Source organism: Manacus candei, unplaced genomic scaffold (genome assembly GCF_025592945.1).
Source record: "Manacus candei isolate 608988 ecotype Guabito, Panama unplaced genomic scaffold, ASM2559294v1 h1tg000047l, whole genome shotgun sequence".
Lineage (NCBI taxonomy): Eukaryota > Metazoa > Chordata > Aves > Passeriformes > Pipridae > Manacus > Manacus candei.
This window is the reverse complement of record NW_026138095.1, coordinates 4,827,533-4,840,657: the sequence shown is the minus strand read 5'-3', so window position 1 is coordinate 4,840,657 and position 13,125 is coordinate 4,827,533. Positions and strand designations below refer to the sequence as shown.

Sequence of the window (13,125 nt, the reverse complement as noted above, 5' to 3'; positions counted from 1 at the left end):
GCTAATAAATTGAATAAGAAACTCCTCTTTTATTTCTCTCCAGTGTGTGTAAAAAAATAGGGAAAAATATTTTGATTAGAACATTTTCACTCCCTTTTCTTTTCTTTCTCTCGGAGCCGTTCTCCAGCCAGCTGTTGAGCTGATGAGGAGAGAGTGGAAGGGCTGGGAGAAGGGAGATTTTTCTGAGCATCAGACACATTTCTATGGGAGTTGAATGATTCAAAATTGAGTTCCACATAATTTACCAGGGATCTCTTGCAGTACAGATGAGAAGCCTGTCAAGCAGTGGTGCAGCTGAAGAGGTTATTTCCGTCTTAACTCTCCTGGGCACAGCTGGTAGGTGGGATGTTTCAAAAAGGGGAAATTAAGAGTCAGGATATGATGATTGAGCACCCCACGATACCAGATCAGCATTTGGGTTTTTCTGGGTATATAAAAATGGTACTGTACTTTTGAATTGTGAATTTTAATTATTGCAGGCAATTAAAAACTGCTTTTTTTTTTTTTTTTTTTCAACCAGCCATTTGGTGACCTAGATGACACGAGTGAATGGCCTCAGTCCATTTCTCTTTGAACAAGGAGCCACGCTGAAAATATTGCCATTACACTGAACTTCCTCACTGGCAGTCTCTGCCCAGAGGAGGAGGAGGACTGAAAGGGTTAGAACAGCCAACTTTCTTTCAAGTCCTTCTTTCTGGAAAATTTGCTGCTATTGCTCATGTCTGCCAGAGCAAGACCAAGAGCATTAGCAAAGGCAAGACGTTGGGGCAGCTGTAACTGCTGGGGTTGTCAGAACCTGCTGATCCCTTTGCCAGGAGACACCTGAGGCTATGTCTGTCCTGGCATACTCCCTGTTGCTTGAGTGGAGCTCTACAAGTGGGAAAGGCCCCAGACAAAAGGCCAGTGTTGACATAGTTGTGGTCTCTCCAGGGCATGGTTGAGACACATCACTAGGGTGGTATGAGGGGAAGTTTCCATTAACAATTGTTCCCGGCTTGCATCCACCACCACCACCACCGTGGGGTTCTGCAGCTGGATCTCCAGAAGAGCTCAATGCTTAAGAGCTCTCATTTCAGCAACTTAAATAGAGGGGTAAGTTCTTTCCAAAACACTTGGCAGTCGTCAGCCCCCATTGAGAACAAAGCTTAAGCACATTAAACAGTCCAGCCACTTCACTGCTGAGAAAATTTGGCCGCGGTTGGGAGCACAGAGTGTTTAAATAACACAGAGCCTGGCAAAGGCATCTGGCTCCCAGTGCTGGGCATTGAGGTGCCTCACCTTGCCTGGCCCTGGCAGCTGGCAGAGTGGGCTTCCTCCTTGGCTGATTCCTTGTGCATCACAGCCTCTTACCAGCCCTTTTCTCTGGATGTTGTGACAGCTGGGAAGTTTGCTGATGCGAGGATTAGTCGGCTGCCGGGCACATGACGCTCAGATCGCTGTGCTTATTTGACCTGCCTCTGATTGCGAGGAATTTTAGTGCATAAAAATAACACCCAGAATAAATTTGGCAGAAGGAGGCACAGCGAGAAGGGCCGTGCACACACGGGGAGAGGAGCTCGGGGAGCGATGTAACGCGAGGCCGCTGCGCTCCTGCAGTGCCAGCAGTGCCAGCAGTGCCAGCAGTGCCAGCAGTGCCAGGGCCAGCGCTGCCCACGCCGTCGTCTTGGGTTACGGAGGGTTCCAGCACCACGGAGATGCCGTGGCCATTGGCCAGTAAACTAATGAAGACAGGTTCCTGGCTTGCATTACTGGCAAAAACTTGATTGAATAAATAAAAAGATGCCGAGTGCCAGGAGCTGCCTCACGTAAAACGCTGCGCGAGGCAGTGCTGGTTCTTCTGCTCGGGGCTTGTTAACTCTGTTCTCAGGGGAGCTCCTGATGGTTTGCAGGAGCATGGCAGGACAGAGAGTTGGCTCACACAGGCTGAGGGGTGTGTGCCATGTGGCTGTAGGGGTATCTTACAGGGCAGTGCTCTTTGGGCTCCTCAGTGTTCAGGTGTGTGGGTGGTTTGTTCAGGCTTTGCTCTAGAACAGCGTTCTCCTTGAACGAGCTTCACACTGGCACTGGGACATCTTGTGTTTGCTGAAGGGCTGTGTTGGCTCTGGAGTTGTGAAAGCTCCTTAGGCTGGGGGAGATGAATGAAATGTGTGCACGTAGGAAGCCAGGCAGGATCTTGTTTGCCGTAGGTTCTTCCCCCAGGTCACCGTGGAGATGCATCACTCTTTATTTTGCTGTTGCAAATAAGATGCAATGCCTCGATTTCCCATGTTTAAAAGGAGTGGTTTTGCCCTTTTTCTGAGTGATATTGTAATATTTCTTGAGGCCAATGATTACAGAGCTCATGTAATTGTGTAATATGGCATGTTACAGATAAATGATAATATGCAAACTTATACTGTGTATCAAGAACTTCAGCAGCATTTAAATACAGGCTCTTTTGCGTGGGGCAATTGGAAAGCTGGGGTAGATTTCACAATCCACTTGACTTTTAGAAACACCCCGTGTGCTCACCAGAAATGTAAAAGTATTCAGCTCTCACATCTTGCTTCATTTTTATCTGTATTACAGAATTTGCCCGATTTGTGTGTGGATGTGTCTGTGTATTTGTGTACCTGGCTGCTCTGGTGCAGGCATTTAAAGGAGCCTTTCCTGTGTTTCATCCTTTAAATAGGATGCAGCAGCATCCTTTCCTCTCCCTTCCTCTACCATAGCCGTAGATACATATTTTAATAACTTTGATCCTCCTTTTCTCTTCTCCCCAGCCATTACCAGCCTTTCCTGAAAGCTGATTTTATCAGCTTTTAATAGGAGTTACAAAAGACAAAGCTCTCCCTTAGCAAGCCCTGGTTTGCACAACACAATTCCCTGGTGCCTTTTCCATGTGATTCCAATATTGTTGCCACGATCTTCTAGATTAAAATAAAACTTACATTGTTAACGCTGGCCTTGGTTTGGAATTAGAAATGACATTTAATGTTTACCATTTTACACCCTAAATATTGCAGATGTGGGCACAAAAAAGGAAATATTACACAGTCACAGGATGTTTTTGTAGTTATAAAAGCCGTCAGATGGCTAAAGTCAAAGTGAATTAACAAATAGCCAAAATTATAAAAGAATATCTGCTTCAATCAGAAGTCCTCCCTCTGAAGTCTGTGAGGCTTCTACTTCTGAGGCATGTGAAAACTTCTGAAAATTCTGCCCCCAGGGAAGGTCCATGTTTAGGCAGCTGACTTCAGGATCCTATTTTTGGAACCTTTGGTTGAGATTTTAAATTGGATTTTTAGTGGGAATGGTGCCTGAATTGGTGCTGTGGGATCTTGAAGGCTGTATCTAAGATAAAAAAAAAAAAAAAAAAAAAGAAAAATGGGAGGGCTAGCATTCATTCTCTGGGGTTAGGTTCCTTTTTATTAGATTTTATATATCATAAAAGAAATGCAGTATCAGTAAGTGTTCTTTCATTTTTGCAGAGCATTTTTAAGGAGTTGTAACCTTTCATGTTGCTGGTTTCCTTCACTGTCTTTTAGAATATCACTGGTAGGATTTCACAGAGAATTGATAGAGGTCTTCTTGGAGTGCTTCAGCACAGCTGAAAGTACACTCTCATGAGATGCTATCCATGGCAAAAACTGTACATTGATTGATTGTAAACTAAACATCCCCCTAAAGGTGTATGTGAAGAAATCTGTGCATGAGATAACCAGGAAGGGTTGCAGTGTGGTGGGTAAATCTGAAGCTGAGTACTCATGACTTGTTCCTGAGGATGGGATCCTACTGAAGTGGCACAGGTTGGAGCAATGTATCTTCTGCCTGCAGTCCAGTGCACTCGGTGTTGGATGAAGTGATCTTATGTGGGCATCCAAGATTAGCAGCTGGAAATAGGAATATAAAGGTATGAGCATGTCTGGATCTGAACAGGCACCCTAGAGAACAGACAATGTGATATTTAGCAACACAGATACCGAATTCTCAGGGAAAGCTTAAAGAATCATTGCTTTTGAACCGTGTGGAGATCTTCTAAAATCCCTGTTCAGTGCTATTATTTACATACTTTTCTGACATGCCTGTATTTATCTGTATTTCTGCAGGTCAGATCTTGCCAGCAAACCGAAACACACCGAGTCCCATTGATCCTGAGACTATCCAAGTCCCTGTCGGCTACGAACCCGACCCTGCAGATCTTGCTCTCTCCAGCATTCCTGGCCAGGAGATGTTTGATCCTCGTAAGCGCAAGTTCTCTGAAGAGGAGCTGAAGCCCCAGCCCATGATTAAGAAAGCTCGCAAAGTCTTCATCCCAGATGACCTGAAGGTAAATTGGAACTGGTGACGAGGCTGTTCCTGCAGGGCCTCTCACAGTCACTGTCTGAGGTGCAGCTTTGAGTGTGAATCTGTTTTCTCACATGAGGTAAATCTGTTTTCTCACATGAGGTAAATGTTTTCTCTTGTGAGGTCAGTCTGTTTTCTCGTGTGAGGTAAATCTTCAACCTAAACACAGCTCTGTTGTAGGATGAAACTGTTAACGGTTCTGAATGAGACTGGCAGGAGGATGTCCCTTATTAGTTATGCAACAGTTGAAATTCATGAGCTCAATATTCATTTCCTTTGTATGCCAGAAACTTCCTGTGTGACCTTGGATGAGCTTCCTTTGTCCCATATTTCCCACTTATGAAACAGCCTGATCATGTTTCCTTCTTCTTCATCTTCTGTTTATTCAGCATAGATTTGGAATTCTTCAGGGAGGAGTCCCTCTCCTTCAGGGTCTGTGGAGCACCCTGATGATAACAGAATGAAGTGTATTGTGTATTGTTTGGATGGTGCTTTAGCTCTGTGTTTAATAATGAATGGGAACACTACAGTAAACACTGCATTTCACTAATATATATTCACTAATCCAGGTGAAAGAATCATAGACAAGTTGTAGGAAAACAGAACAGAATTATTCAGATGAGAGGTGTGTTTTTAATACAATAGTTAAAACATAATACTACCACAATATTTAAAAAGAATGAGCACCCTGTCTGTGCCACTCACTGCCTCTGAGATGTGAAGAGCAAAGAACATGAAGACAGCAGGAAAATCGATCAACTGATCTAGGTTATCAAACATTGTGAAAATTATTATTTGCAAGATTGTTTTCCCAATATGTGCTTTTCCAGAAGATCTTTTTTATCAGGGGCAGTCAGTGCAGAATTTCATTCTGTTGTTGCTGCTGCCCCCAAGACACACACTGAGAGCCTGCTGGAGTGTGGGAATCCCTGGCTGCACGTGCACAGAGGCAGGGATGCCATGTGTTTGCACCAGATTGATGGCATTAGGGAAAGAGGCTATTTTTATCCCTAAGGATACTGTGGTGCAAGTTAAGAGCACAGAAATCACAACTCAAGGAGTGTTCAGGTGGTGTGTTACTGTTGCTTTGTAGTATCCTCATCTTTCCTTTGCAGAGGTTTGTCTGCACCTTGTTGCTTACCTGGGTGATCCCTGTTGGGTTGCAGTGTTTGGAGTTCTGCTTAGAGAGAGCTGTTTGTCACAGGCATGGCTGGAGTTTGCTCCCTAGTGCCATTCCTCACTGTCATGTCTCCCAGGTATCCTTATTCATCACAGCAAACTCCTGGCAGAGGTGCTTTTGGCTCCACATGTGGCACCCAGCAGCGCCCAGGGTGCAGCAGTGGGGCACTTAGTTTCCACTCGAGAGGGAACTAAAAGTTCAGGGTCTCTCATTCCCTGGGGATAATCCCCTGGGTTGCCCTTGACTCGTTTCAGAGCGCTTGACCCACGCGCTGCCTCTGCCCTGGCATGTGGAGGGCCCTGGGTCCTGGGGGAGGGTAAGCAGATTAGACCAGTCAATCGTCTCTGGGCTGCATGTGATTTGGAAATGCCAGCCTTACCTCTTTCAGGCCTGGATTAAGGGATTTGCCATAGCAATTTGTTAAAATAAAGAGGGATGAAGCCTAGGTGGCACACTAATAAATTGCTTAAAGCTGATTTTTATGGAGTGGAATGAGATGGGAAATTATAAACAAGATTCGGGTCATAGCTTTTTGCTGCGTGCTTGTTTTTAAGAGGATTTTTGGGGGGTCCCATCTAAGTACAGGTGAAGAGCAATTTAGAGATAGCACTGGCTCCAAATCAGCATTGCTGCACACCTTGTTGAGCCAGACATAGAAAGCAGTTCAAGAGTCCTCCTGCCAGCAGTTGTTTTGCTCCTGCTTTGCCTTAAGGAAGCAGCAGCAGAAGGTGCAGAGCAGCAGGATTAGGCTGGGAGTGCTCCAGGCTGAAGGACCCAGGAGTGGTGGGTGTTTGTGTGCTCAGTGCAGCGTAGGAGCAGCTGGGTCCTGTGCCCTGTGCTGGGCATGGTGCTGTGCTCCCGTGCTCGGGAGCTACACAGGGAAATGGAAGCATATTAAAAAGGAGGGGTGACCCTGGGAAGGGAAGTTTGACCTGTATGACCTGGCCAGGCAGTTTGAGGGTGAATGGCTGCATCACTCTTACTCTGCAGGGGGCTGAATTTCACTTTTCCTGAGAGATTCAGCCCACTTTGTATTTACTGAGTTGTTCCAGATTTCTAGAACTTGATTCAGTTTAAAAGAACATCAAAGCTACCATTTCACTGAAGGCCACTTCATTGGAAGGTGGAAAAATCAGGTGGAATTCAGTAGTTCCTTCGAGCCTTTGATGCACCAATGCAGTGAGGTGATAGAGGCAATCCTTCAGGAGTAACACTTTGGGAATGTGTTGGCTTATGAAACTTCAGGGGAAAGTGGAAGTATTTCTGGGAATACTTCCTTTTTTTCTCCCCAGTAATTGTACTAATCTCTGTGGTTGGTACCAGAGCAACCATTGCTGTTGTGCCAGGGAATCCTCTTCCAATGACTTGGTGGTGCACACAGGAACACTTTGGGGCTCTGTAGAGAGCTTTGAACAGAAAAAAATGAGCTGAACAGTAGATGAAATGGGTGATACCAACAAACAGAGTGAAGCAGGTGTTGGCTGGCAGAGCTGAGCAAGGCCAGAGGTAATTAGTGCTGCTCCAGCCACTGCAGAGGATGAGTCACGGCACGCGAAGGTGGATGTGCTAACTAGGGCAGCAGAGATGTGAGAGGGTTTGTACCACTGGAATATTCCTTCACTTTTCCTTGGGGGAATTCACTGTCAAGAGGATGAGGGGGTTAGTGTAAACATTTTGACAGAAACATGCAAGGGCATCTGTGCTCCCTGGGTGGGTTGTGCCATGTAGAGCCGCGACTCCTGTCCCGCCGTGCCCGGCGCTGTCGGGATGGGATGGCACCGAAGTCCCGGAGGCGGTGGCTGGGGAGCAGGTCCGGGTGGCGGCTCATCTTACCGAAATCTAATACCTTGTTTGTCTCTGCCTGTGTTTAATGAGCAGGATGACAAATACTGGGCAAGGCGCAGAAAGAACAACATGGCAGCGAAGCGCTCGCGGGACGCGCGGCGGCTGAAGGAGAACCAGATCGCCATCCGCGCCTCCTTCCTGGAGAAGGAGAACTCGGCGCTGCGCCAGGAGGTGGCCGACCTGCGGAAAGAGCTGGGCAAGTGCAAGAACGTCCTGGCCAAGTATGAAGCTCGACACGGCCCCCTGTAAATCTGAGAGGGGGGCAAGTGGGGTTTGGTTGTTTGTTTGGTTTGGTTTGGTTTGTTTTTTTTTTCTTTTTCCTTTTTTTTTTTTTTTTTTTTCTCCTTGTCGCAGGTTGGCATTTGACTAGATGGACAATGTGTTTCCTGTTTGATAGCACCACGCCCAAACCAACCTTTCTGTCTTCAGCACTTTACCAGAAGCAGAAACAAAACTGACTTAACGTTGGTTTTCTGTTTTGTTTTGGGTTCGTTTTGTTCTGTTTGCGTGTGCGTGTCCCCGCGTGCGTGCATGTGTGTGTGTGTGTGTGTGTGTGCACATGTGTGTTCCCAGGTCTGTGTCCGTGGGTGTGCCTGTGTGTGTGGGTGTGCACGCATCTCAGCACTTCCCATTTTTATGAACCCTCTTCAAAGGGTGCCACATTTTTACCTGGACTGTTGAGAAACCACCATAGTAAGCTTTTTATTATCTTTTTTTTTTTTTTTTTTCAGTGCTGCTTCAGAGTAGGGTATTTACGTTCTTGTAATCAGTTCCATCCTCCTGATTTTACTTGGAAAGATCCCAGTATAAATTACTTAAAAAAAAAAAAAAAAAGGAAAAAAAAAAGAAAAAAAGAAAAAAAAGTAGATCTCAGTTTTTTTTTCAAGAGTAACAAGCTATCGTTTTACGTCTGTCTAATCAGAAAAGTTAACATGCTAATAAAGTGCACAAATAATAATTTAGTACTACACTGCAGAACTATTAATTTATAGATCGCTTTCGTTGTATTTTAAGTTTTTTGGTGATAATTGTCTTCAGATTTTAAAAGTGCTGTTAGACTGAGTTAGCTGTACTCATTATAGATCCCATAATGGCTTCTCTGTAGCTACTTAAGGTTCCTTTTTCTCTCCACGGACCCCAGGTAGGTAGGTAGGAGTGTGTGGTAGAGCACAGAGTTTGTACCTTGCACTGCCTGTACCTGAAGCAATAATCCTGTCGTGCGCTCGCGTGCATGCTGCCCGGATGTTCCCACTGGAAGTAGGATGGTTCCCTACCCAACAGGAGTTTTCCTGTCTCTGCCAGCAAGTTCCAAAAGTCAGAGAGACGTTTCTGTGGGCACAGTACCTGTGTCCCCGTGGGGGAGCGCATGTGGAAGGAGCAGGATAATTAGTTGAAGTGAGAACAAAATCCGTTAGAATCAAATCAGATCCGATGTCAAAATCAGAGGGGCTTTTCTGTTTTCAGTTAGTTATTCCATTTTGTGATTAAAAGTTAAATAAATACCTAAATTCAGTTGGTTTTTCCCTCCCTCCCCCCCCATGTTTTGTAATATATTTTCTGTGGATTATATCTTGCTGTTTTAAAAATCACTTTTATTCAGTTAGAAGAAGTCACTGGTTTGCAAAGCCCATTTTTTCCTAGTGATTGTTGTTTTGAGTGTGACATGAACTGATGGTTCTGAACTTTATTGTTTTAAACTCTCTGCTTTTGAACATGTATGTTCTAATATAAAGTGGACTTCTGAAAAATGAATGTAAGAGACACTGGTGTATTTCAGGAGGGGATGGTGTTGTCATATACTGTGGTTAATCCAATCAATCTAAGTGTTTACTCTAGACCAAAAGGATAGATATTATAAAATGTATAAAGTTTATACAGAATAATTATAGTATGTTCGTTTTGTACAGTATTTTTCAAGTACAAATACTGACAATGTATTTTGAAAGACATATATATAGCAAAAAGAAAAAGCTATTCCATGTTTAAAATATATAGCAAAGATATATATTCTCCATTATTGTACAGAAAGGAAATGCTTAGGGGTTTGTTGGTTGTTGTTTTTTCTTTTTTTTTTTTAATCTTTTAATATTTTAAGCCTACCACTGGCACACCGACATGTTCTGTGCTTTAAATTAAATTTTTATGGAAGTAATATGGATTTCCAGGATGTTCCATATTACTGAAAAGGAGAGACTTTAGTATTTTCCATCAGAAACACATCAAGAAACTGTTTAACAGGGACAAAGCACAACATGGATTTTAGTCAACTATTGATTGGACAATACAATATTTTGTAATGGCAGGAAAATAACATATAACACAAAACCACTCACAGGCACTTCTGATCTGCTGCTGCTGCTACAATCTGTTTCCAGCTGAATACTTTTTTTTTTATAAATAGCTCAGACCCTGTACACACTTTGTGTACTGCATACAGTTAGTAACACGTGAGGAAAATAAGGTGCTACACGTCTTGCTTGCAGTTTTCTGAGTGTTCTGACATTATTCTCCAATAAACAGGTTGTTCATTCCATTAAATCATTTTTCATGCCTCAGGAGAAGGCAACAAAGAACTCAGCATTTTGGTCAGCATTAAAAATCCCCTCGCATGGATGGCATTTTCCCAGTATTTTTCCACAAACACACCTGGCTTGTCAGTGCCCCTTGACATGCAGGACTTGCCTGTGGAGCATTTATTGGGTAAGCTGAATTTCCACGTGCTGCAGCAAACTTTGAAGCGCAGTGAGTTATTCCCTGAAGGTCAGTATGAGGCACTGGGTGCTGGGGAGACCCAGGAGTGTGTGGCACAGGGCTCAGAGCTGCTGTGGGCACGTGGCAGCAGCACAGCAAACTGCAGCAGCCCCAGTCCCCCCCCGAGGGGTGTTTTTGGGGTGCCCCAGGAGCAGGAGTGAGGTCAGCAGTGCCATCGGCGAGGGGTGGGGTGTGACCACAAACCTTTCTGTGACACGTCAAAGGCAGCTTGGGGAAAAAAAAAAAAAGTGACAGAGAATTCTTTTGTTTCTTTGGGCAGGGAAGGGGTGGGTGTAACAGATTTATTGTTATGGCCACAGAGGAGCACAGAGGTTTCCAGCAGCTGCCTGGCCCAGCGGTGCCAGAGCTGCTCCAGTGCCTCCTCACCCCTGGGAGAACAGGAGGGACTGGGAATGTGCACAGGCTGCAGCTTCTCCTTTGGGGTGAGGACTTAACAAGGAGCCTGAGGGATTTAGGCACTCCCCATTTGCTGTGGGAGTGAGGTACCTTGGCTGCTGTGAAAAGCTCATTTGTAAAAAAAAATTAGCAGTTAAAAAAAAAAAAAGGCAAAATATGTGGGCCGATATCTGGAAAAACCCCAGGTTATCTAGCCAGGTTGTCTCCCCAAAATAATAAATAAATGGAAGTTCAGCTCATTTTCAGTTCCCAAGGACAGCTCAGCTGGGCTCATCACACCTCTGATGGCTTTGTTGCTCATGAAGGAGCTTGTAGGTATAAGAGATTGTAATTTTATAAAAATAGAAATATATATATTTGCAGAATAATTAATAGCTTATCTAAATAATTCACTGACCTCTATTAAACTTATAAGCATTGGTAAAATGCTTGTCTTCTCTTTTGTTTTTTTGCTGAAACTTAGAAGTGAATTTTTTTCTTTTTAAAAAAGAATGCCCTCTAGAAATCAGTGGGACTGGAGATGGATTTGTGATCCGAGCACCTTGGGGCTCTCCGTGGGAAAGCCCGTGGCAGAGAAGGCAGGGGGGGTATTTCTTTTTCTATTTTGAATGGTGCTGAAGTCACTAAAACCAAGCACCATGGAAATAAAGTTCTGACTTGAATCCACAAAAGCAAGAAATTCAAAATGCAGGGCAGGAGCCCGAGTGAGGCTCCGAGCTGTGCCCACGGGGATGGGGTCGGCTCACACCCCTCACACTTGAATCTCTTGCCTCTGTGGGTTTGTAATACCCCCAGTTATTGCTTTAAAACTATTTTTGCATGTAATTTACGATAGAGATGTGCAGTTTATTTTTATTTCGTCGACTTCTTTTTTTTTATGTGAAGAGATTAAAAAAAAAAATATATATTAAAACTTACAAGTGATCAACCATCGTATTTCTGGCAACACCACAAGACAGCATTAAATACAAGTTTAACAAACAGATCAAATTACCTGTATGACAAGAAGTGGATTGCATCCTGTATGCTGTTCAGCCCAAATATTTTTTTTTCGTCTGTTATTCTTAATGTTTAATAAACTTTTAAATTTTTCTTCTCTCACCTGTGTGCTTGTTTTGGTGTGTCGGGGCACGGGGCTTTTGGGAGGGGAGGTGTTGGAATTTTTCTCCCCCATCCTCTGGTCTGTGAGTGCCCAGAGCCTCCAGCCTGGATTGTGTCACATCAGGGGATGGACCCCAGGTGGGTGCAAATGTCCCCAAACCTGCCCAGCTGCCACCAGGGTTGGGTATAACCCCAGAAAATGGGTATTTACACGAGGGAAAATATTTCTAGTTGTAGTATAGTTAGTGCTTCTTATTATTTTAATAAAATGTTTAGCTTAATAAGTATTAAAGGGATACAGTGTAGGCTATATTCATCATTTATATATATACACACACACTATATACACTTCATATATCATGAGATGTGATCATTCCTTTGTAATACATTCACAAAAATGCTGCACATTAAAGAGTATTTTTTATTATAGTGTACAACAGAACTCATTAATTTTACTCTCCATCATATCTGATATTTTGTATAGACCACATGGCAGATAATACATACTGCAGGCTTTTAGATACCTAGTTTATATATAATAAAGTACAGCCAGTGAGAGAAAAATGTAACTCACTACTAACACTTCTTTCTACAAGTTATTAAAATGTGTATGTGTATGGGGGGGTGTATTTATCTGTATGCATAGAGGTCATTGATATAAAGGTCTAGTTTTAATAAATATATATATATATATTTTTTTAATATATATATATTATGCTCAAAGTACATTTGTTACACACGTGTGTGCACGTGCAAAATCACACACAAACACATCTATAAAAGTCTACATTTTAATATATAGTATATATTAGGCATAAAATCCATGTTTTAATAACACAGATGCATTCGGTCTCTTGCTTAATTTCCCCTTTGTCTGTGTGCATGCACTCATTAGTTTTATATATGGCTATAATAAATAGAAATAAAGGGACATATTTAAATGCACATATTAAAGGTATGTGTGTATACAGAAGAAAGTTAAAATTACATTTTCATATATTTATCATAATTGCTTTTAGCTTTATATTTTTATACGTGTTTATAAATATATAAACTAGACTTTATTAATACAAAGGTTTTAATGAGACAGAAGGTGTGTTTGTCTAATTCACACACCCTGTGCATCTGCACAAGCACATATATCTCTACATCCATATGGCTATACTTTGGCCAATTAGACTTTCATACAGCATATTAACAGCATTTACTCTATTAATAATACATCTTTTTATCATTTTAAAATACATTTCATTGCTATAAAGGTCTGGGTTTGCTATATATGCTATGCACAAAATATAATTTCTGTAATAAACAAGCACAGATGTCAGTGTGGGCACACAAGTCCTTGGAGCTCTCTCTCCATACAGATATGGCTTATATAGTTACAAATTTAATAATTGTATTTCATACAGAATAAATTCAGAATTTATTAAATTCTCTCAGAATTTAATTATTAAATCCTTTTAGAATTTACTCCTTGGATGCAGCTTTATAATCCATATGAA

At 42.7% G+C, this 13,125-nt stretch overlaps 1 protein-coding gene across 3 annotated transcripts in view; it reads left to right on the top strand.

The window, feature by feature from the left end:
- Nucleotides 1–11,620, top strand: part of HLF (HLF transcription factor, PAR bZIP family member) — a 35,695-nt gene extending 24,075 nt beyond the window's left edge. Inside the window, exons 3-5 of one of the 3 annotated variants that reach the window (XM_051798032.1) lie at nt 4,089–4,309; nt 7,385–7,572; nt 7,706–11,620. In XM_051798032.1, the coding sequence (XP_051653992.1) occupies nt 4,089–4,309; nt 7,385–7,572; nt 7,706–7,721 (425 nt within the window). In that variant the 3' untranslated portion in view covers nt 7,722–11,620. Of the gene's footprint in view, nt 1–4,088; nt 4,310–7,384 lie in introns of all 3 variants that reach the window. The other 2 variants (XM_051798030.1, XM_051798031.1) reach the window with 2 other exon arrangements.
- The last annotated feature ends 1,505 nt before the right edge of the window (nt 11,621–13,125 follow it).